Below are 25,342 nucleotides of genomic sequence, written 5' to 3' on the forward strand. Positions count from 1 at the left end.
TTCGTTCACTTTCCATCCATGCGACCTTAGAAATGCCAGAACTAACTCTGTATGAGACTTGGCAGTTTGAAAGCTTGAAGCTTGTATTAGAATGTCGTCTAGGTACGGAGCTACCGAAATCCCTCGCGGTCTTAGTACCGCTAGAAGGGCACCCAGAACCTTTGTGAAGATTCTTGGAGCCGTAGCCAATCCGAATGGAAGAGCTACAAACTGGTAGTGCCTGTCTAAGAAGGCAAACCTTAGATACCGGTGATGATCTTTGTGGATCGGTATGTGAAGGTAAGCATCCTTTAAATCCACTGTGGTCATGTACTGACCCTCTTGGATCATGGGTAAGATTGTCCGAATAGTTTCCATTTTGAACGATGGAACTCTTAGGAATTTGTTTAGAGTCTTTAAATCTAAGATTGGCCTGAAAGTTCCCTCTTTTTTGGGAACCACAAACAGGTTTGAGTAGAACCCTTGTCCTTGTTCCGACCGCGGAACCGGATGGATCACTCCCATTGTTAACAGATCTTGTACGCAGCGTAGAAACGCTTCTTTCTTTATCTGGTTTGTTGACAACCTTGACAGATGAAATCTCCCTCTTGGGGGAGATAATTTGAAATCTAGAAGGTATCCCTGAGATATGATCTCTAGTGCCCAGGGATCCTGAACATCTCTTGCCCAGGCCTGGGCGAAGAGAGAGAGTCTGCCCCCTACTAGATCCGGTCCCGGATCGGGGGCTCTCGGTTCATGCTGTCTTTGGGGCAGCAGCAGGTTTCCTGGCCTGCTTGCTCTTGTTCCAGGACTGGTTAGGCTTCCAGCCTTGCCTGTAACGAGCAACAGCTCCTTCCTGTTTTGGTGCAGTGGAGGTTGATGCTGCTCCTGTTTTGAAATTCCGAAAGGGACGAAAATTAGACTGTCTAGCCTTAGCTTTGGCCTTGTCTTGAGGTAGGGCGTGGCCCTTACCTCCCGTAATGTCAGCGATAATTTCTTTCAAACCGGGCCCGAATAAGGACTGCCCCTTGAAAGGTATATTAAGTAATTTGGACTTAGAAGTAACATCAGCTGACCAGGATTTTAGCCACAGCGCCCTGCGTGCCTGTATGGCGAATCCTGAGTTCTTAGCCGTAAGTTTGGTTAAATGTACTACGGCCTCCGAAATGAAAGAATTAGCTAGTTTAAGGACTCTAAGCCTGTCCGTAATGTCGTCTAGCGTAGAGGAACTAAGGTTCTCTTCAAGCGACTCAATCCAAAATGCTGCCGCAGCCGTAATCGGCGCGATACATGCAAGGGGTTGTAATATAAAACCTTGTTGAACAAACATTTTCTTAAGGTAACCCTCTAATTTTTTATCCATTGGATCTGAGAAAGCACAGCTATCCTCCACCGGGATAGTGGTACGCTTAGCTAAAGTAGAAACTGCTCCCTCCACCTTGGGGACCGTTTGCCATAAGTCCCGAGTGGTGGCGTCTATTGGAAACATCTTTCTAAATATTGGAGGGGGTGAGAACGGCACACCGGGTCTATCCCACTCCTTAGTAACAATTTCAGTTAGCCTCTTAGGTATAGGAAAAACGTCAGTACTCGCCGGTACCGCAAAGTATTTATCCAACCTACACAGTTTCTCTGGTATTGCAACGGTGTTACAATCGTTGAGAGCTGCTAAGACCTCCCCTAGTAGTACACGGAGGTTCTCCAATTTAAATTTAAAATTTGAAATATCTGAGTCCAATCTGTTTGGATCAGAACCGTCACCCACAGAATGAAGCTCTCCGTCCTCATGCTCTGCGAGCTGTGACGCAGTATCAGACATGGCCCTAGCATTGTCAGCGCACTCTGTTCTCACCCCAGAGTGATCACGCTTGCCTCTTAGTTCTGGAAATTTAGACAAAACTTCAGTCATAACAGTAGCCATATCTTGTAATGTTATCTGTAATGGCCGCCCAGATGTACTAGGCGCCAAAATATCACGCACCTCCCGGGCGGGAGATGCAGGTACTGCCGCGTGAGGCGAGTTAGTCGGCATAACTCTCCCCTCGCTGTTTGGTGAAATTTGTTCACATTGTACAGATTGACTTTTATTTAAAGTAGCATCAATACAGTTAGTACATAAATTTCTATTGGGCTCCACCTTGGCATTGGAACAAATGACACAGATATCTTCCTCTGAGTCAGACATGTTTAACACACTAGCAAAAAAACTTACAACTTGGTTATAATCTTTTTTAGCAAAAAAACGCACTGTGCCTCAAAGAGGTACTAACGATTAAATGACAGTTGAAATAATGAACTGAAAAACAGTTATAGCATCAAACTTTAAAACAACACAACTTTTAGCAAAGGTTTGTTCCCATTAGTAAAAAACAACACTAATTACAACGTTTTTTATTCACAGTCACTATAAGAATTCTCACAGCTCTGCTGAGAGAATTTACCTCCCTTCAAAGAAGTTTGAAGACCCCTGAGATCTGTCAGAGATGAACCGGATCATGCAGGAAATATAAAAGTAACTGACTGGAATTTTTTGATGCGTAGCAAAGAGCGCCAAAAACGGCCCCTCCCTCTCCCACACAGCAGTGAAGAGAAACGAAACTGTCACAATTAAAGCAAAAAACTGCCAAGTGGAAAATAATGCCCAAATATTTATTCACACAGTACCTCAGCAATGTAAACGATTCTACATTCCAGCAAAAACGTTTAACATGAGAATAGTTATTAAAAGGATTAGTGACCTTTAACACAGTAGTTCCGGTGAAATACCATCCCCAGAATACTGAAGTGTATACATACATGTCATTTTAACGGTATGGCAGGCTTTTCTCATCAATTCCATTCAGAAAATAAAAACTGCCACATACCTCAATGCAGATTCATCTGCCCGCTGTCCCCTGATCTGAAGCCTTTACCTCCCTCAGATGGTCGAGAACAGCAATATGATCTTAACGACTCCGGTTAAAATCATAGTAAAAAATCTCTGTCAGATTCTTCCTCAAACTCTGCCAGAGAAGTAATAACACGCTCCGGTGCTATTTTAAAATAACAAACTTTTGATTGAAGTCATAAAAACTAAGTATAATCACCATAGTCCTCTCACACATCCTATCTAGTCGTTGGGTGCAAGAGAATGACTGGGACTGACGTAGAGGGGAGGAGCTATATGCAGCTCTGCTGGGTGAATCCTCTTGCATTTCCTGTTGGGGAGGAGTTATATCCCAGAAGTAATGATGACCCGTGGACTGATCACACATAACAGAAGAAAACTTTATTTAAATCTTAATATGAGCTTGGGACCATAGCTGTGTATTATCTGTGTAAGGTGCATTATCATTCTTACAACTGACTGATTGCAAAGCTCATTCCATGGGAAGTGTGCAGACTGATGATATGGCTTATGTTGCAACAGCTACAGCAGAGAATTACTTGACTATGCTAAATATTAGCTATCCCTATAGATTATCTTGACCAGTAAGGGTGTGCATTAGGAGCCTTCATGAGGAAGGTGTCAGTTTCTCGTGGGATTTGGCTCTTTCCGGGGCCACATTTATTCTTGTGGAAGTTCCTACACACTGGAATCTGTGTAAATCCAGATCCTTGTGTGTTGAACTATCACAAGAATAAATGTTGCCCCGCGGAAAGATCTGAATCCCAGGAGCAGCCGTCTTCTTCCACGTTCGGATCCTCACAAAGCATCCAAATTCACCCATATTAACCAGTGTTTTACCCCGGACCTATTTAAAAGGGCACACTACCTGGATGATTTTACTTACCAATCAGCTAAAATGTAAGCCAATAGTAAGCTAAAATTACCCTATATTAAATTATATAAATGCTGCACAAATTATCATGAAACCAATGTATGTTAAACTATGCAATTCATTTGTGCTTTAGATATCTTAAGTAAATAAAAAATAGTATATTAAAAAGTATTACACTATTCCTATCTAACTACTTCATAATGCTACCTTGCTGCCAACATTTTCTGTAGAGATAACGGTTAACGCTCTAAAGGCATTAAAGGGACATTAAACACTAAATACATGCTAGATAGAATGATGCATTCAAAGAAAAGATTAGTCCATGAGTAACATGTAGATGTATTTTTTAAAGTTTCATTAGTTGTTTAAAACTTTACACTTATTTCTCCAACATTGGTGTGTCCGGTCCACGGTGTCATCCATTACTTGTGGGATATTCTCCTCCCCCACAGGGAAAGGCAAGGAGAGCACACAGCAAGAGCTGTCCATATAGTCCCTCCCAGGCTCCGCCCCCCCAGTCATTCTCCTTGCCGCTCTGAACAAGTAGCATCTCCTCGGGGATGGTGAGGAGTTTGTGGTGTTTAGTTGTAGTTTTTTATTCTTCTATCAAGAGTTTGTTATTTTAAAATAGTGCTGGTATGTACTATTTACTCTGAAACAGAAAGAGATGAAGATTTCTGTTTGTGAGAGGATTATGATTTTAGCAGCAGTTACTAAAATCGTTTGCTGTTTCCACATAGGACTGTTGAGATGAAGTAACTTCAGTTGGAGGGAACAGTTTGCAGACTTTTCTGCTCAAGGTATGACTAGCCATATTTCTAACAAGACTGTGTAATGCTGGAAGGCTGTCATTTTCCCCTCATGGGGATCGGTAAGCCATTTTCTTAGTCTCAAACAGAATAAAGGGCTTATTATGGGCTATAAACTGGTAGACACTTTTAGGGGCTAAATCGATTGCTTTATTTAAGTATTATATGCAGTTTGAAGTTGTATTTCACACTTTTATAACATTGGGGAACGTTTTTAGCACCAGGCACTTGTTAAGACACCTTCCCAGTCAGGAAGGGCCTTTCTCTGTAGTAGGCAGAGCCTCATTTTCGCGCCATTACTGTGCAGTTACTTTTGAGTACAGTACATGCCTGCATGTGTGAGGGTCTGGAATCCACTAAAAACGTTCCTAGAAGGCTTCATTTGGTATCATATACCCCCCTGGGATTGGTGAAGTTGCAGCAAAGGCTGTGGCTGGGACTCTAAGGGGGTTAAAATGAAAAACGGCTCCGGTTTCCACATTTTAAGGGTTAACAGCTTGAAAATTGGGGTGCAATACTTTGAATGTATTAAGACACTGTGGTGAAAATTTGGTAAAGATTGGATAATTCCTTCATAGTTTTTCACATATTCAGTAATAAAGTGTGCCCTGTTTAACATTTAAAGAGACAGTAACGGTTTTGTTTTAAAACTGTTTTTGTGCTTTATTAACCAGTTTAAGCCTGTTTAACATGTCTGTACCTTCAGATAGATCATGTTCTGTATGTATGGTAGCCAATGTGGTTCCCCCTTCAAATATAGTGTGATAATTGTGCCATTGCGTCCAAACAAAGTAAGGACAGAACTGTCACAAATTGTAAAGTTGCCCAGGATGATTCCTCAGATGAAGGAAGTAGACATAGTTCTACATCATCTCCTTCTGTGTCTATACCAGTTATGCCCGCGCAGGCGACCCCTAGTACTTCTAGCGCGCCAATGCTTGTTACTATGCAGTAATTGACGGCAGTAATGGATAACTCCATAGCTAATATTTTATCCAAAATGCCAGCATTTCAGAGAAAGCGCGATTGCTCTGTTTTAAACACTGTAGAGCAGGAGGGCGCTGATGATAATTTTTCTGTCATACCCTCACACCAATCTGAAGTGGCAGTGAGGGAGGGTTTGTCAGATGGGGAAATTTCTGATACAGGAAGAATTTCTCAGCAGGCAGAACCTGATGTTGTGACATTTAAATTTAAATTAGAGCATCTCCGCGCATTACTTAAGGAGGTGCTATCTACTCTGGATGATTGTGACAATCTGGTCAACCCAGAAAAATTGTGCAAGATGGACAGTTCCTTGAGGTCCCGGTGCACCCTGATGCTTTTCCGATACCTAAACGGGTGGCGGACATAGTGAATAAGGAGTGGGAGAAGCCAGGCATACCTTTTGTCCCTCCTCCTATATTTAAGAAATTGTTCCCTATGGTCGACCCCAGGAAGGACACATGGCAAACAGTCCCTAAGGTTGAGGGGGAGTTTTCTACTCTAGCCAAGCGCACAACCATTCCTATTGAGGACAATTGTGCTTTCAAAGATCCTATGGATAAAAAATTGGAGGGTTTGCTTAAAAAGATTTTTGTACAGCAAGATTACCTCCTTCAACCTATTTCGTGCATTATTCCTGTCACTACAGAGGCGTGGTTCTGGTTCGAGGAACTGGAAAAGTCGCTCAGTAGGGAGACTCCGTATGAGGAAGTCATGGACAGAATTTACGCACTTAAGTTAGCTAATTCCTTTATTTTAGACGCCGCTTTGCAGTTAGCGAGGTTAGCGGCAAAAAATTCAGGGTTTACAATTGTGGCGCGCAGAGCGCTCTGGCTAAAGTCTTGGTCGGCGGATGTATCTTCCAAGACAAAATTGCTTAATACCCCTTTCAAAGGTAAGACCCCTTTTGGGCCAGAATTGAAAGAGATTATTTCAGTCATCACTGGGGGAAAGGGCCATGCCCTCCCACAAGATAAACCTTTCAAGGCTAAGAATAAGTCCAATTTTCGTTCCTTTCGCAATTTCAGGAACGGACCGGCTTCCAACTCGGCAGCCTCTAGACAAGAGGGTAACACTTCCCAGACTAAACCAGCTTGGAAACCGATGCAAGGCTGGAACAAGGGTAAACAGGCCAAGAAACCTGCTGCTGCTACCAAGACAGCATGAAGAGGTAGCCCCCGATCCAGAACCGGATCTAGTAGGGGGCAGACTCTCTCTCTTTGCTCAGGCTTGGGCAAGAGATGTTCAGGATCCCTGGGCACTAGAAATAGTCTCTCAGGGTTATCTTCTAGAATTCAAGGAACTACCCCCAAGGGGAAGGTTCCACATATCTCACTTATCTTCAAACCAAGTAAAGAGACAGGCATTCTTACATTGTGTAGAAGACCTGTTAAAGATGGGAGTGATACTCCCAGTTCCAACTGTGGAACAAGGTCAGGGGTTTTTACTCAAATCTGTTTGTAGTTCCCAAAAAAAGAGGGAACTTTCAGACCAATTCTGGATTTAAAAATTCTAAACAAATTTCTCAGAGTGCCATCGTTCAAAATGGAAACTATTCGAACGATTTTACCTACAATCCAGGAGGGTCAATTTATGACTACCGTGGATCTAAAGGATGCGTATCTGCATATTCCTATCCACAAAGATCATCATCAGTTCCTAAGGTTCGCCTTTCTGGACAAACATTACCTATTGTGGCTCTCCCATTCGGACTAGCCACTGCTCCAAGGATTTTCCCAAAGGTGCTCGGGTCCCTTCTAGCGGTTCTAAGACCCAGGGTTGCAGTGGCACCTTACTTGGACGACATCCTAATTCAGGCGTCGTCTCTTTCAAAGACAAAGGCTCACACAGACATTGTTCTAGCCTTTCTCAGATCTCACGGGTGGTAGGTGAACATAGAAAAAAGTTCCCCGTCTCCGTCAACAAGAGTCCCTTTCTTGGGAACAATAATAGATTCTTTAGAAATGAAGATTTTCCTGACAGATGTCAGAGAGTCAAAGCTTCTAAACGCTTGTCAAGTTCTTCACTCTGTTCTACGGCCTTCCATAGCTCAGTGCATGGAAGTAGTAGGGTTGATGGTTGCAGCAATGGACATAGTTCCTTTTGCGTGAATTCATCTAAGACCATTACAACTGTGCATGCTCAAACAGTGGAATGGGGACTATACAGACTTGTCTCCAGTGATTCAAGTAGATCAGAAGACCAGAGACTCACTCCGTTGGTGGCTGACTCAGGATCACCTGTCCCAGGGAATGAGCTTCCGCAGACCAGAGTGGGTCATTGTCACGACCGACGCCAGTCTATTAGGCTGGGGCGCGGTCTGGGATTCCCTGAAAGCTCAGGGTCTATGGTCTCTTCTCCCGATAAACATCCTGGAACTGAGAGCGATATTCAATGCTCTCCGGGCTTGGCCTCAACTAGCAAAGGCCAGATTCATAAGATTCCAATCAGACAACATGACGACTGTTGCTTACTTCAACCATCAGGGGGGAACAAGGAGTTCCCTGGCGATGAGAGAGGTGACCAAGATCATCAAATGGGCGGAGGATCACTCCTACCACCTGTCTGCGATCCACATCCCAGGAGTGGAAAACTGGGAGGCGGATTATCTGAGTCGTCAGACCTTTCATCCGGGGGAGTGGGAACTCCACCCGGAGGTGTTTGCCCAGTTGACCCAATTATGGGGCATTCCAGACATGGATCTGATGGCGTCTCATCAGAACTTCAAGGTTCCTTGCTACGGGTCCAGATCCAGGGATCCCAAGGCGACTCTAGTGGATGCATTAGTGGCGCCTTGGACTTTCAACCTAGCTTATGCGTTTCCACCGTTCCTTCTCATTCCCAGGCTGGTAGCCAGGATCAAACAGGAGAAGGCCTCGGTGATTTTGATAGCTCCTGCGTGGCCACGCAGGACTTGGTATGCAGACCTGGTGAATATGTCATCGGCTCCACCATGGAAGCTACCTTTGAGACAGGATCTTCTAGTACAAAGTCCATTCGAACATCCAAATCTAGTTTCTCTCCAGCTGACTGCTTGGAAATTGAACGCTTGATTTTGTCTAAGCGTGGGTTTTCGGATTCTGTGATAGATACTCTGGTACAAGCCAGAAAACCTGTGACTAGAAAGATTACCATAAAATATGGAAAAGATATATCTGTTGGTGTGAATCCAAGGGATTCTCATGGAGTAAGATTAAAATTCCTAGGATCCTTTCCTTTCTCCAAGAAGGTTTGGATAAGGGATTATCAGCGAGTTCTCTAAAAGGACAGATTTCTGCTTTATCTGTCTTGTTACACAAACGACTGGCAGCTGTGCCAGATGTTCAAGCTTTTGTTCAGGCTTTGGTCAGGATCAAGCCTGTTTACAGACCCTTGACTCCTCCCTGGAGTCTAAATTTGGTTCTTTCAGTTCTTCAAGGGGTTCCGTTTGAACCCTTACATTCCATAGATATCAAGTTGTTATCTTGGAAAGTTCTGTTTTTGGTTGCTATTCTTCTGCTAGAAGAGTTTCTGAATTATCTGCTCTGCAGTGTAATCCGCCCTATCTGGTGTTCCATTCAGATAAGGTTGTTTTGCGTACTAAACCTGGTTTTCTTCCAAAGGTTGTTTCCAACAAGAATATTAACCAGGAAATAGTTGTGCCTTCTTTGTGTCCGAATCCAGTTTCAAAGAAGGAACGCTTGTTACACAATTTAGATGTAGTCCGTGCTTTAAAGTTCTATTTAGAAGTAACAAAGGATTTCAGACAAACGTCTTCTCTGTTTGTAGTTTATTCTGGCAAGAGGAGAGGTCAAAAAAGCTACTGCTACCTCTCTTTCCTTTTGGCTGAAAAGCATCATACGATTGGCTTACGAGACTGCCGGACGGCAGCCTCCTGAACGAATCACAGCTCACTCTACTAGGGCTGTGGCTTCCACATGGGCCTTCAAGAACGAGGCTTCTGTTGATCAGATATGTAAGGCAGCGACCTGGTCTTCTCTGCACACTTTGTCCAAATTCTACAAATTTGATACTTTTGCTTCTTCGGAGGCTATTTTTGGGAGAAAGGTTTTGCAAGCCGTGGTGCCTTCTGTTTAGGTAACCTGATTTGCTCCCTCCCTTCATCCGTGTCCTAAAGCTTTGGTATTGGTTCCCACAAGTAATGGATGACACCGTGGACCGGACACACCAATGTTGGAGAAAACAGAATTTATGCTTACCTGATAAATTACTTTCTCCAACGGTGTGTCCGGTCCACGGCCCGCCCTGGTTTTTTAATCAGGTTTGAAGAATTTCTTTCTCTATACACTACAGTCACCACGGCACACTATAGTTTCTCCTTTTTTTCTCCTAACCGTCGGTCGAATGACTGGGGGGGCGGAGCCTGGGAGGGACTATATGGACAGCTCTTGCTGTGTGCTCTCCTTGCCTTTCCCTGTGGGGGAGGAGAATATCCCACAAGTAATGGATGACACCGTGGACCGGACACACCGTTGGAGAAAGTAATTTATCAGGTAAGCATAAATTCTGTTTTTGTCACTTTTTAGTGTCTATAAAACACTGGGAGCTGCCATGTTGTAACTTGTGTTACCTTCTCTGCTGTGGCCAATTAGGGTCAGTTATAACTTGGTCACTAGAGTGTGCAGCCAATGGTTGTGCTGGATTTAACAGTGTTCTGCACTTCCATTTCTAACAGGAGCTGAAAAGCTCACAAATTCAGAATGGAATTACAGGAAAAGGGGACAAAATAAATAATGAAAGTATATTACAGAGGGGTTTTATTATATACAATTTATCATTTTATATTACCATCTCAAAGTGTTTAATGTCCCTTTAAGTCTTGCTATCTCCTGTCAATATGGAGCTTTACAGTATCCATCTTTTCTAATTTGCAAGATTTACTCCTAAATCTGCAAAAAAGCATGGTGGATGTCCAACTGGTCGGTTTTTAAATTATCATAATATCAAACTCAAAAAAATGTTTTATCATGAATGTCAAGCAGAAGCTGCTATAATGCAACAGTCATAAACAGGCTGCATTAGCGCTTAGTTTTTTTCAGTAAAGACTTAACTTTACCTGCTGATGGGTACCCACAGTTTGAAATAAGGAAAAAAAATTGTATATACTCAATAACAGTAACTTGATTCTCTTACCTCAGAAGGTAACTTGTATACACAATGACCTACTAGTTTATCTGTAAAATGTCATCACCAACGGTCTCATTATTAACACAGGTGAAGTTAGTATTATTATATAAGTACATTAAAGAGCATTACTTACCTACAAATCCTATGAAATAATGGGCGCTATTGGGTCGACCGCCGATGACCCCCAAAGATTGCGGCAGCATGAAGCAGTGCTGTGTTACAAAAAATAATAACCGTTGTTAATCAAAGGTTGCATTGCCACATATATAGCCCTAGGCAAGAGCCTATAAATTAAAATGAAAGCAAAGTTTATCTTTTAAACACGTTAATTGGAAAATGCACTTTTTTGAGCCTCTGGTGAATAAAAACCACTAGTGATCATAATTGACATCTATAGTACAGTAGGTCTTAGCCCTTATAATGAGACTTAACACAAGCGACCATATCATTTCTGAGCAATTATACATTTAGGGTAGGAAATGGCACATAATGCTCATCTGGCACCAGATAGGAGATTTTATTTTAAATCACTTTGCTGCCATATGAAAGGTGAGACTATTAGTAACTCTATTGAACTGAATTCCCATTAGTACGTATATTTTACAATACTGCTCACAGATGTTATTAGGTCAAAATTAAAGAGGTTTTGTGTGAAAAAAACTTTAAATTTTCATAGGCAATTCCCCATCTTTATTACGTCTCTCAGTGGGTGTACATACTGACATGTTAAACGCCACTGGTCTTGCATTATCCAACAAAACTCTAACATAATTCTTCTAGAAGTCTTACCTTAACATGAGAACATTGTATGCTTTTCTAAAAGACTAAGGGCCCAATTCTCAAAAACTCGCCAGTATGGAGAGACACAGTCAGCTTATTTTGCAGAGCTTTATATTGTGAAGTTAAGTGTCTCTCCATCACATAAAGAGTATTAGTGAACTCCCCTTAAAGAGATACACACAATAACCAAGAAAGAGAGATTTAGAGAATCAGGACCTTGCCCTTGGCTTCCTACACAGAAGGGCAACCTCAGAACACTTTGCAGCCACATAAGCTGGCACTAGTGATCATTAACAAGCAGGTTGGAGGTTACATTTCCCAGCTTTGACTGAAGACATCTGCCCACCAATAAAGTAACATTCCTGTTTATATGAATAGTTGTACACTTTATAATAGGCCCTTGATATATCTGCTTCATTATCACTAATGAAATAACTATTCATGTATATTGATGGTACCACAAGTTTGTGTAAAAATAGGTGACATTAGCGGAGCACATGTTTTTAAGAAGTGTTTATTTGCATAGAAAGAGAGTTAAGTTCAACCCGGACATGAAGAACAACATAACAGCTTGTGCTATGGCTAGTCACCATGCCAGGAGCAGGCTCTTTGCCTAGAGGGATATGGCTGCACCTCACTGACAAGGCCCTCACAAGGATAAAACATACAGCTGGTGTTTGCCATGTCTCTCAGAGAGGGATTGTCTGGTATTTTGGGGTTGGACTGTCATTTTTCATGCAGAAACAAATGAATATATTGCAGGAAATTTCCTCTCTCTGTAAGTCACACTCGAAACAAAAAGAGGCTGCTCCTGGGTTGGTAACTCGCCACAAAACAAGGTATTACGCTGCTGTTCTTTCCCTGGTGTGAATGCTTCCCTCTTGTGTGTATAAAAATCACCTTGTTTGTCTTCAACTCAAGAATAATTCATAGAAACAGAGTATATGGTATTAGAGCATTTTATATGTAGGTTCTCCACACGGTAAGAAGAGTTGAGTAAAATTAAAATGATTATTTGTTTAACCCCTTAATGACCAGCGACATACCCTGTAGCTGATGTCGCAAATATTATCTTTACACTAGAATCTCCCTTTAATTATGTGCTTGATTATATGATAAAGTTTTTTTAATATGGGGGCTTGGGACATAAATACCCTTCTTATACTGTGGAATACATCCTTTTATCAGAAGTGGTTTTATATATAAAAACTGCAACCTACTTCAGCATGGTGAGAAGCCCTCTAGGGAGAGTGAAGCATCTATAGAGGTAAATTTCAAGGTGAGTAAGACTATATAAACAGGCAATGTATATTCCATATATATTATTAATTAGTTAATGTTTTAGTTTACTTTTAAACATTTATAAAAGTTATAGAAATGAATACCTTTAGTGTTTCAATATAGGATTCATTGATTTCACTTAGTCCCAGCCGTAGAGGTATGAGCAGTACAAGAGGCCTCCACATGGCATCAGATTCAGAGGCACCAGCATGGCCGTTACAAAGTGACCCAGCCTCACAACTTGCTGCACCTGCTCTGCACAATCTCCCTACGGGACATAAAGTATATGAATATGCCTCATTGAGTTGTATTCACAACTAAACTATAGGGTATAACATTTAGCATGCTCAGAAGCTCTGCGCCACTGTCAACAAGTAGAAGAAAAATTTAGATTTAAGAACTAAAATACTAGGTTTCATGATTTCCTGTCTTTATATTGCAATACTGCATAAGAATCCTGCACAAAGAATAACAATGTGCAATATTCAGAAGTGTGTCTGTCCTTTGTGCTAGTGTCCTTTACTGACAATTGCCTGCCCATTCTCTTTAGGCTAGTGTCCGTTACTAACGCTGCCTGCCCATTCTCTTTAGGCTAGTGTCCGTTACTAACGCTGCCTGCCCATTCTCTTTAGGCTAGTGTCCGTTACTAACGCTGCCTGCCCATTCTCTTTAGGCTAGTGTCCGTTACTAACGCTGCCTGCCCATTCTCTTTAGGCTAGTGTCCGTTACTAACGCTGCCTGCCCGCTCTCTTTAGGCTAGCGTCCGTTACTAATGCTGCCTGCCCATTCTCTTTAGGCTAGTGTCCTTTACTGACAATTGCCTGCCCATTCTCTTTAGGCTAGTGTCCGTTACTAACGCTGCCTGCCCGCTCTCTTTAGGCTAGCGTCAGTTACTAATGCTGCCTGCCCATTCTCTTTAGGCTAGTGTCCTTTACTGACAATTGCCTGCCCATTCTCTTTAGGCTAGTGTCCGTTACTAACGCTGCCTGCCCATTCTCTTTAGGTTAGTGTCTGTTACTAACGCTGCCTGCCCGCTCTCTTTAGGCTAGCGTCCTTTACTAATGCTGCCTGCTCTCTTTAGGCTAGTGTCTGTTACTAACGCTGCCTGCCCGCTCTCTTTAGGCTAGCGTCCGTTACTAATGCTGCCTGCTCTCTTTAGGCTAGTGTCCGTTACTAACGCTGCCTGCCCGCTCTCTTTAGGCTAGCGTCCTTTACTAACGCTGCCTGTTCTCTTTAGGCTAGTGTCCGTTACTAACGCTGCCTGCCCGCTCTCTTTAGGCTAGCGTCCTTTACTAATGCTGCCTGCTCTCTTTAGGCTAGTGTCCGTTACTAACGCTGCCTGCCCGCTCTCTTTAGGCTAGCGTCCGTTACTAACGCTGCCTGCCCATTCTCTTTAGGTTAGTGTCTGTTACTAACGCTGCCTGCCCGCTCTCTTTAGGCTAGCGTCCTTTACTAATGCTGCCTGCTCTCTTTAGGCTAGTGTCCGTTACTAACGCTGCCTGCCCGCTCTCTTTAGGCTAGCGTCCTTTACTAACGCTGCCTGTTCTATTTAGGCTAGTGTCCGTTACTAACGCTGCCTGCCCGCTCTCTTTAGGCTAGCGTCCGTTACTAATGCTGCCTGCCCATTCTCTTTAGGCTAGTGTCCTTTACTGACAATTGCCTGCCCATTCTCTTTAGGCTAGTGTCCGTTACTAACGCTGCCTGCCCATTCTCTTTAGGTTAGTGTCTGTTACTAACGCTGCCTGCCCGCTCTCTTTAGGCTAGCGTCCTTTACTAATGCTGCCTGCTCTCTTTAGGCTAGTGTCTGTTACTAACGCTGCCTGCCCGCTCTCTTTAGGCTAGCGTCCTTTACTAATGCTGCCTGCTCTCTTTAGGCTAGTGTCCGTTACTAACGCTGCCTGCCCGCTCTCTTTAGGCTAGCGTCCTTTACTAACGCTGCCTGTTCTCTTTAGGCTAGTGTCCGTTACTAACGCTGCCTGCCCGCTCTCTTTAGGCTAGCGTCCTTTACTAATGCTGCCTGCTCTCTTTAGGCTAGTGTCCGTTACTAACGCTGCCTGCCCGCTCTCTTTAGGCTAGCGTCCTTTACCAACGCTGCCTGTTCTCTTTAGGCTAGTGTCCGTTACTAACGCTGCCTGCCCATTCTCTTTAGGCTAGTGTCCGTTACTAACGCTGCCTGCCCATTCTCTTTAGGTTAGTGTCTGTTACTAACGCTGCCTGCCCGCTCTCTTTAGGCTAGCGTCCTTTACTAATGCTGCCTGCTCTCTTTAGGCTAGTGTCCGTTACTAACGCTGCCTGCCCGCTCTCTTTAGGCTAGCGTCCTTTACTAACGCTGCCTGTTCTCTTTAGGCTAGTGTCCGTTACTAACGCTGCCTGCCCGCTCTCTTTAGGCTAGCGTCCTTTACTAATGCTGCCTGCTCTCTTTAGGCTAGTGTCCATTACTAACGCTGCCTGCCCGCTCTCTTTAGGCTAGCGTCCTTTACCAACGCTGCCTGTTCTCTTTAGGCTAGTGTCCGTTACTAACGCTGCCTGCCCGCTCTCTTTAGGCTAGCGTCCTTTACTAACGCTGCCTGTTCTCTTTAGGCTAGTGTCCGTTACTAACGCTGCCTGCCCGCTCTCTTTAGGCTAGTGTCCTTTACTAACGCTGCCTGCACATTCTCTTTAGGCTAGTGTCAGTTACTAACGCTGCCTGCCCGCTCTCTTTAGGCTAGTGTCCTTTACTAACGCTGCCTGCTCGCTCTCTTTAGGCTAGCGTCCTTTACTAACGCTGCCTGCTCTCTTTAGGCTAGTGTCCTTTACTAACGCTGCCTGCACATTCTCTTTAGGCTAGTGTCCGTTACTAACGCTGCCTGCCCGCTCTCTTTAGGCTAGTGTCCTTTACTAACGCTGCCTGCTCGCTCTCTTTAGGCTAGCGTCCTTTACTAACGCTGCCTGCTCCCTTTAGGCTAGTGTCCTTTACTAACGCTGCCTGCTCTCTTTAGGCTAGTGTTCTTTACTAACGATGCCTGCTCTCTTTGGGCTAGTGTTCTTTACTAACGCTGCCTGCCTGCTCTCTTTAGGCTAGCGTCCTTTACTAACGCTGCCTGCTCTCTTTAGACTAGTGTCCTTTACTAACGCTGCCTGCTCTCTTTAGGCTAGTGTCCTTTACTAACGCTGCCTGCTCTCTTTAGGCTAGTGTTCTTTACTAACGCTGCCTGCTCTCTTTAGGCTAGTGTTCTTTACTAATGCTGCCTGCTCTCTTTAGACAATTTGCTGCCCTTTTTCTTTAGGCTAGTGTTCTTTACTGACAATTTGCTGCCCTTTTTCTTTAGGCTAGTGTTCTTTACTGACAATTTGCTGCCCTTTTTCTTTAGGCTAGTGTTCTTTACTGACAATTTGCTGCCCTTTTTCTTTAGGCTAGTGTTCTTTACTGACAATTTGCTGCCCTTTTTCTTTAGGCTAGTGTTCTTTACTGACAATTTGCTGCCCTTTTTCTTTAGGCTAGTGTTCTTTACTGACAATTTGCTGCCCTTTTTCTTTAGGCTAGTGTTCTTTACTGACAATTTGCTGCCCTTTCTCTTTAGGCTAGTGTTCTTTACTGACAACATAGTAATTTAAGGTGCGCTGCCTGCCCTTTCCTTTCGGCTAGTGTTCTTTACTAATGCTTCCTGCCCTTTCCTTTCGGCTAGTGTTCTTTACTAATGCTGCCTGCCCTTTCCTTTAGGCTAGTGTTCTTTATTAACGCTGCCTGCCTTTTCCTTTAGGCTAGTGTTCTTTACTAATGCTGCCTGCCCTTTCCTTTAGGCTAGTGTTCTTTATTAACGCTGCCTGCCCTTTTCTTAAGGATAGAGTTCTTTACTAATGCTGCCTGCCCTTTTCGTTAGGCTAGTGTTCTTTACTAATGCTGCCTGCCCTTTGCTTTAGGTAAGTGTTCTTTACTAACGCGGCCTGCCCTTTCCTTTAGGCTAGTGTTCTTTACTGACAATTTGCTGCCCTTTTTCTTTAGGCTAGTGTTCTTTACGGACAATTTGCTGCCCTTTTTCTTTAGGCTAGTGTTCTTTACTGACAATTTGCTGCCCTTTTTCTTTAGGCTAGTGTTCTTTACTGACAATTTGCTGCCCTTTTTCTTTAGGCTAGTGTTCTTTACTGATGCTGCCTGCCCTTTCCTTTAGGCTAGTGTTCTTTACTAACGCTGCCTGCCCTTTCCTTTAGGCTAGTGTTCTTTACTAACGCTGCCTGCCCTTTCCTTTAGGCTAGCGTGCTTTACAAATGCTGCCTGCCCTTTCCTTTAGGCTAGTGTTCTTTACTAACGCTGCCTGCCCTTTCCTTTAGGCTAGCGTGCTTTACAAATGCTGCCTGCCCTTTCCTTTAGGCTAGTGTTCTTTACTAACGCTGCCTGCCCTTTCCTTTAGGCTAGTGTTCTTTACTAATGCTGCCTGCCCTTTTCTTTAGGCTAGTGTTCTTTACAAACCTTACCTGTCCTTTTTCTTTAGGCTAGTGTTCTTTACTGATGCTGCCTGCCCTTTCCTTTAGGCTAGTGTGCTTTACTAATCCTGCCTGCCCTTTTCTTTAGGCTAGTGTGCTTTACTAATGCTACCTGCCCTTTCCTTTCGGCTAGTGTTATTTACTAACGCTGCCTGCCCTTTCCTTTAGGCTAGTGTTCTTTACTAACGCTGCCTGCCCTTTCCTTTAAGCTAGCGTGCTTTACAAATGCTGCCTGCCCTTTCCTTTAGGCTAGTGTTCTTTACTAATGCTGCCTGCCCTTTTCTTTAGGCTAGTGTTCTTTACAAACCTTACCTGTCCTTTTTCTTTAGGCTAGTGTTCTTTACTGATGCTGCCTGCCCTTTCCTTTAGGCTAGTGTGCTTTACTAATGCTGCCTGCCCTTTTCGTTAGGCTAGTGTTCTTTACTAACGCTGCCTGCCCTTTCCTTTAGGCTAGTGTTCTTTACTGACAATTTGCTGCCCTTTTTCTTTAGGCTAGTGTTCTTTACGGACAATTTGCTGCCCTTTTTCTTTAGGCTAGTGTTCTTTACTGACAATTTGCTGCCCTTTTTCTTTAGGCTAGTGTTCTTTACTGACAATTTGCTGCCCTTTTTCTTTAGGCTAGTGTTCTTTACTAACGCTGCCTGCCCTTTCCTTTAGGCTAGCGTGCTTTACAAATGCTGCCTGCCCTTTCCTTTAGGCTAGCGTGCTTTACAAATGCTGCCTGCCCTTTCCTTTAGGCTAGTGTTCTTTACTAACGCTGCCTGCCCTTTCCTTTAGGCTAGCGTGCTTTACAAATGCTGCCTGCCCTTTCCTTTAGGCTAGTGTTCTTTACTAACGCTGCCTGCCCTTTCCTTTAGGCTGGTGTTCTTTACAAACCTTACCTGTCCTTTTTCTTTAGGCTAGTGTTCTTTACTAATGCTGCCTGCCCTTTTCTTTAGGCTAGTGTTCTTTACAAACCTTACCTGTCCTTTTTCTTTAGGCTAGTGTTCTTTACTGATGCTGCCTGCCCTTTCCTTTAGGCTAGTGTGCTTTACTAATGCTGCCTGCCCTTTTCTTTAGGCTAGTGTGCTTTACAAATGCTACCTGCCCTTTCCTTTAGGCTAGTGTTCTTTACAAACGCTGCCTGCCCTTTCCTTTAGGCTAGTGTGCTTTACAAATGCTACCTGCCCTTTCCTTTAGGCTAGTGTTCTTTACAAACGCTGCCTGCCCTTTTCTTTAGGCTAGTGTGCTTTACAAATGCTACCTGCCCTTTCCTTTAGGCTAGTGTGCTTTACTAACGCTGCCTGCCCTTTCCTTTAAGCTAGCGTGCTTTACAAATGCTGCCTGCCCTTTCCTTTAGGCTAGTGTGCTTTACAAATGCTGCCTGCCCTTTCCTTTAGGCTAGTGTGCTTTACAAACCTTACCTGTCCTTTTTCTTTAGGCTAGTGTTCTTTACTGATGCTGTCTGCCCTTTCCTTTAGGCTAGTGTGCTTTACTAATGCTGCCTGCCCTTTTCTTTAGGCTAGCGTGCTTTACAAACCTTACCTGTCCTTTTTCTTTAGGTTAGTGTTCTTTACTGATGCTGCCTGCCCTTTTCTTTAGGCTAGCGTGCTTTACAAACCTTACCTGTCCTTTTTCTTTAGGCTAGTGTTCTTTACAAACCTTACCTGTCCTTTTTCTTTAGGCTAGTGTTCTTTACAAACCTTACCTGTCCTTTTTCTTTAGGCTAGTGTTCTTTACTGATGCTGCCTGTCCTTTCCTTTAGGCTTGTGTGCTTTACTAATGCTGCCTGCCCTTTTCTTTAGGCTTGTGTGCTTTACTAATGCTACCTGCCCTTTCTCTTTATGTAAGGTGGCACAGTCAGTATGCTGGTGGCCATGTTTATTATTTATTAACAGCTATCATATAATATATTGAATGTTGTTATACTCACTTATTTCTTCTATCACAACAGTATTGTCCATAGCTATGTGAACAGCAAGAGAGCTCCACCTATCAAATGCTGCAAGCTTCCTATAGTGGAGAGACAGAAGGGGAGTTATGAACAAAAGCTATGGTGCCTGCAGATGGAAACTGATAACAAAAGAATGAATAACTTGTAGTGTCATATACCTCAGAACTTGCGCTACAGTATTTGGGCCGTACCACTGACCAATATATTTGCCTTCTCCGACTCCCATTTGGGCTATAAACAAACATATAATGTTATATTTACAATGGGCTTCCTTTAATAGATTTTCTGTGTTGGAATATTATGTTATAACACTTGCACATATGAAGCTGTAGTAAAATGCCATATCTGCAAAGGTGACAGCTGCTTTATGGCTTAGCATGTGTTTCTAAAAATATGGCCCACATAGCACAATAAAACTCTAGTACAGAGGTTTATAAAATATGATTGCATGTGCTACATACTACAGTTGTAATCAAAATTATTCAACCCTGATTGCAAATCGGGTTTATTGTCAAAATTTACAGACTTTCGGCTGTTTGCAATGAACAAATCAAACAAAAGTGGTTTCCCCAAATTCAACTAAAAATGCAACTTTTAATTAATTCTGCAGTCTCAAAATAATTCAACCCCTTTATGGCAAGCATCTTTAGTACTTAGTAGAGCACCCATTTGCTGTTATGACCTGCTGCAAACGAGATGCATAGCCAGACACCAGCTTCTGGCAGCATTCCTGAGGAATCTTAGCCCATTCCTTATGAGCAATGGCCTCCAGTTCAGTAATATTATTGGCTTTGCATCCTGAAACCGCCTTCCTCAAATCCCACCAGGAATTTTCAAGTCAGGTGTGATGGCCACTGTAGAATATTCCAGGATTTATCATTGTCCTGTTGGAAAGTCCAATGATGCCCAAGTTTCAGCTTCCTCACAGGCGGCATGACATTTTCCCCCTTGGATTTCCTGATACTTCAATGAATCCGTCATGCCTTCCACAAGCTGCAGGTTTCCAGTGCCAGAGGATGCAAAGCAGCCCCAGAGCATCACCGAGCCACCACAATGCTTAACTGTAGGCAGAGTTTTCATTCAGGCATATGCTTCATTCTTCTTCCTCCAGACATACCGCTGATCCATTGGGCCAAAAAGTTCTAGTTTTGTTTCATTGCTCTACAGAACAGAATCCCAAAACTTCTGTGGCTTATTTATATGATTTTGAGCATATTGTAGCAGACTTTTCTTATGCTTTTGGGTCACTAGTGGTGTACGCCTTGACGTTCTGGCATGGAAACCTTCTGTGTTTAGTATGCGCCTTACTGTGCAAACTGAAACCTCAGTGCCAGTTGCCACCAAGTCTTGCTGCAGGTCTTTTGCAGTCACTCAAGGGTTTTCTCAACCTGCCTTCTCAGAAATCTGGTTGTAGCCATTGATTGTCACGCCGCTCCGGTTCCGGGTGCCGCTTCCCTCTGTTGTCATGGCTGTTACCATGGACGCAGCAGTTGCTTCTGGCGAGCGGCAATGACGCTATTGTGCACGTCAAGTTACTCTGATGCCGGTCCTGATTGCAGCTGGGTGCCCTCCCTTGCGCGAATCCACCTCTATGTAAGTACCTCTGTTTCCTGCATACATTGCCCAAGTATAGGTGTTACTGTGTGTTCTCCTAGGTGCTTTGTTACTTGAATTGCTGGATTGCCTTATCATTGCTGAACTCCGCCTGTCTGATCACTCTGCCTGTTTCACCCTTGAATTGCCTTATTACTGAACTCTGCCTGTCTGACCATTCTATTGGTTTACCTCTGAACTGCTAAACTGCTGGATTACCTTTTGTTGCTGACCTCTGCCTGTTCCTGAGCATTCTATTGGTTTACCCCTGAACTGGGGTGAACGAGCATTACATTATACTTGGGCCATGGACCCAAATGAGGTAGTAAGAGCAGTCTCTCTTTAGGGACAGAGCCTGGGAACCTACGCCATACACTTGCACAATGTGGATTCTAAACTTAAGGCTAAAACTACTATGCTCTCCTCACTGGTTGCAGAGAAAAAAAGGCTACTCCTGTTACACAGCTGGCCCCTGCTGCTAGCGCTGCAACTTCCCCTCCTGTTTCTGGAAGTATACCCCGGATAACGTTGCCTGACAAGTATGATGGTACTACCGACTGTAGGGGTTTTCTCAACCAGTGCAGGCTACACTTCCGCAATGATCCTCACACCTTCCAGTCTCATCAGTCAAAGGTCACTTTTATCATTTCTTTATTGAAAGACAAGGCCCTAGCCTGGGTCTCTCCCTTTTTGGAAGAGAGCGCTCAACTCCAGAACGATGCTGATACCTTCATTTCTGCATTATCTTCTGTATTTGGTACCACCGGCCACACTTCTGCTGCAGAGTACTCTCTCTTGGATCTCCGCCAGAGCAATAGATCTGTGGCACATAACGCCATTGAGTTTCGCACCTTGGCACATGAGACCAGTTGGGATGGCAGTGCTCTCAAAGAGGCCTTCAGGAGAGGCCTGCATGAGTATATCAAGGACAAGCTCACTTGTCATGATGTTCCATCTTCCTTGGATGAATTCATAGCACTTTGTATCAGTCTGGATTCTCGCTTTCAAGAGAGACAAGCTGAGAGAGAACACGCAGAATCCTTCCCTCTCGTCATCCTACTCGTCCAGTCTCTAGACTATCCTCTACCCCTTCAGCACCTCCAGTTACCTCTGAAGAGGAACCCATGGATCTCTCTTCCCTTAAGCCCTCTGAATCTGAAAGACAGAGAAGAAGGAGATTGAGTATGTTAATGAAAAAAGTGTGCGCAAGAGAGCACCAAACTACTCCAACCCTATAGTCCCTAACATATAGGGAAAAAAGATAGTGTCAGAGAACAAAATGTATGGAGAAGCGCTAAAAAGCTGAAGGTGCGGCAGTAAATCACAAAGATAGATATGTAACTGGCTATGACAAAAGATTTAATCGAACAATTAGATAGAATACATAAATGTAAAGATAGAATACATAAATGTAAAGATATTAAAAATCGGACGTCTCCGATATAATAAAAACACAAAAAATATAAAAGCACAAAATCTAGATTAAATGCTGTTGCCAATATAGTGAAATCAGTCTCTGAAATACTGTATTAAATGGTAATGCAGGGGCCCCTCGAACATAAACAAAGTCTCACCAATTTGGATCAATATCTAGGTAGGATTAATACGTATTACCTTCTTCTCATAGATGGTTCAGAATTCAATCGGTTTGTCCGATAACACCTCCATGAGGCGTGTATGTGTCCCGTGACATCACCGGCCAGGGGCGTTGTCTCCAAGTTGAGATCCTATTGGTCAGGATCGCTGAGCATGAAATATAGCGGCCGCTATAGTGTAGATTAGTAGAATGAAAAGGATACTGAATACATAGAGCGCGAGGACCACAAGAAGAATTTTGGTAGTGATATTCAGCTACAAGTTCCCACGGAGCTACAAGTCTAATCCTGCGTGCTTATTGCACTAAGAGCGGGGATCCTTTTAATTCTACTAATCTACACTATAGCGGCCGCTATATTTCATGCTCAGCGATCCTGACCAATAGGATCTCAACTTGTTATCGGACAAACCGATTGAATTCTGAACCATCTATGATAAGAAGGTAATACGTATTAATCCTACCTAGATATTGATCCTAATTGGTGAGACTTTGTTTATGTTCGAGGGGCCCCTGAATTACCATTTAATACAGTATTTCAGAGACTGATTTCACTATATTGGCAACAGCATTTAATCTAGATTTTGTGCTTTTGTATTTTTTGTGTTTTTATTATATCGGAGACGTCCGATTTTTAATATCTTTACATTTATGTATTCTATCTAATTGTTCGATTAAATCTTTTGGCATAGCCAGTTACATATCTATCTTTGAGATTTACTGCCGCACCTTCAGCTTTTTTAGCGCTTCTCCATACATTTTGTTCTCTGACAAGAAGGAGATTGAGACTGTGTTTCTATTGTGGTTCTAATTCACACCAACTCAAGAACTGTGATATACTGCCGGGAAAAGCCAATGCTTAGGAGGATAAAAGTGGAGTACCTCTAAGCATGGCCACTACCAATTCCCCTCACTCTTCTCGGATCCTGGTACCCGTTACCCTTACTTTTCTTCATAATTCTGTCCATGCTCAAGCCTTTATTCATTCAGGGGCAGCTGGTAATTTTCTGGATCACCGTTTCATGCTTCACGCAGGGTTGCCTCTTCATCAGAAAAAACAATGTCTTCAAATAACCACTCTGGATGGTACTCCCCTTGGATCAGGTTTAATCCATTTCGAATCAGCACCCCTAACCATGACTGTGGGAGTACAACATACTGAACAATTACAGTTCAATGTCATTCATTCTCCTTGGTCTTCCTTGGCAACGTAAACACAATCCTCAACTCGACTGGACTGAGGAGCAGTTGGCCTCCTGGGGTAAATCCCGTTTTCACTCCTGCCTGGCTAAGGTTACTCCACTGTATCAAATCCCTATAGCCAGCCTTCAGACCCCTTCTAATCTTCCCTCAGTATATGCAGAATTTACAGATGTTTTTGAAAAGAAAGCAGCTGATGTGCGGCCATCTCACCGTCCTTACGACTGCAACATTTACTTTTCTTTCATGTAATTGGCAAGAGTCCATGAGCTAGTGATGTATGGGATATACAAACCTAAAAGGAGGGGCAAAGTTTCCCAAACCTCAAAATGCCTATAAATACACCCCTCACCACACCCTCAATTCAGTTTTACAAACTTTGCCTCCTATGGAGGTGGTGAATTAAGTTTTTGCTTGATTTTTATGATTTCTTCTATGATAAGCGCTTCTAAGCATTCTGAAGCCCAATTCCTCTCAGAGTACATGGTTTGTCAGAGGGATGAGAAGAGAGTATCGCCTATTTGATTTTATGGTTTCCCTCGCGGGAAATCTTTTCAAGGGTTCTCTGTTATTGGTCGTAGGGATTCATCTCCTACCTCCCTTTTCAGATCGACAATATACTCTTATATACCATTAACTAGAAAACCTAGCTAAAAGCTTTATTCACCCCTTCCTCCTCTCCAACCGGGGCTAGCTTCTTTTTTGTCGGTAAAAAGGATGATGGTCTCAGACCCTGTATTGACTACAGAGCCCTAAACAACATCACTATCAAGAATCGTTATCCTATTCCTTTGATCACTGAACTATATAATTTGCTCCAAAAAATGCTTGCTACTTTACAAAGCTGGACCTACATGGGGCGTACAATCTCATTCGTATCGGGACATGAATGGAAGACTGCTTTCAACACAAGATCGGGGCATTACGAATACATCATAATGCCTATTGGGCTATGTAATGCCCCTGCTGTCTTCCAAGCATTTGTCAATGATGTCTTCCATGACCTCCTTAATCGCACTGTCATCGTCTATTTGGATGACATCCTCATATTCTCCTCCACCCTTGAGGAGCACATGAGCATGTAAAACACGTACTTCTTCGCCTCAGAAACAATTCTCTAGTGTCAGCGTTTTTTCCCTGTTGTGTTTGCCATGTGCTGTTGGCAGCCATTTTACTCACCTGTCTTCCTGACTATGGTGCATTGTGGGGGATGCTGCTCATTTCCTGCACTTCCTTTTATGACCAGACTGGTGTGCATCATCCATGTGAGACAGGATGCAGTCTCAGAATTGTGATGTCATCACTTATTATTTAAAGGGCCTCTGTTCAGTATGCTTTGCCTTTGTGTTGTCTCAGACCTGTTTGTGAGAGTTCCTGTGTATTACCTGGCTGCCTGACGTCCTTCCTGGTTCCTGATCCCTGGCTTGTTCCTGACTCTGCTGTTTTCCTTGTTTCTGATTCCGGCTCGTCTGACTATTCGCTTTGGCTCCTGACTCGGCTCGTCTGACTACCAGCTCTGGTTTTGACTCCTGGTTTGTTATTTGACTTGTGGACTTTTTATTATTTTTTGCGATTAATAAAGGTGTGATTATTTTTGCACTTCTCGTCTCAGTCTGATTCCTGGCACCCTGACATTACGCAAAGGCCATGAATCCTGATGCTGCTAATTATCCACCTTTACCTGCCATCATTTCCAGGATGGATGTACAGGATCACCGCTTGGATCAATTTGCACTAGCCCTGCAAACCCTGCTGACTCGCACTGCACATTTGGACCAAAGTGTCCCGCAAGTTATGGCTGCTCCTGTTTCCGCTGCTGCACCTATGCCTACCAGGAGCA

At 43.4% G+C, this 25,342-nt stretch overlaps 1 protein-coding gene across 4 annotated transcripts in view; it reads right to left on the reverse strand.

The window, feature by feature from the left end:
- Positions 1-25,342, reverse strand: part of ATG4B (autophagy related 4B cysteine peptidase) — a 100,088-nt gene that overhangs the window by 35,437 nt on the left and 39,309 nt on the right. For all 4 annotated transcript variants that reach the window (XM_053709888.1, XM_053709889.1, XM_053709892.1 and 1 more), the window contains exons 6-9: positions 19,274-19,346; positions 19,095-19,174; positions 12,826-12,989; positions 10,794-10,872 (exon numbers count right to left, since the gene is read on the reverse strand). In XM_053709888.1, coding sequence (XP_053565863.1) covers positions 10,794-10,872; positions 12,826-12,989; positions 19,095-19,174; positions 19,274-19,346 — 396 coding nt within the window. The remainder of the gene's footprint in view (positions 1-10,793; positions 10,873-12,825; positions 12,990-19,094; positions 19,175-19,273; positions 19,347-25,342) is intronic.

The sequence above is a fragment of the Bombina bombina genome, chromosome 4, assembly GCF_027579735.1.
Source record: "Bombina bombina isolate aBomBom1 chromosome 4, aBomBom1.pri, whole genome shotgun sequence".
Lineage (NCBI taxonomy): Eukaryota > Metazoa > Chordata > Amphibia > Anura > Bombinatoridae > Bombina > Bombina bombina.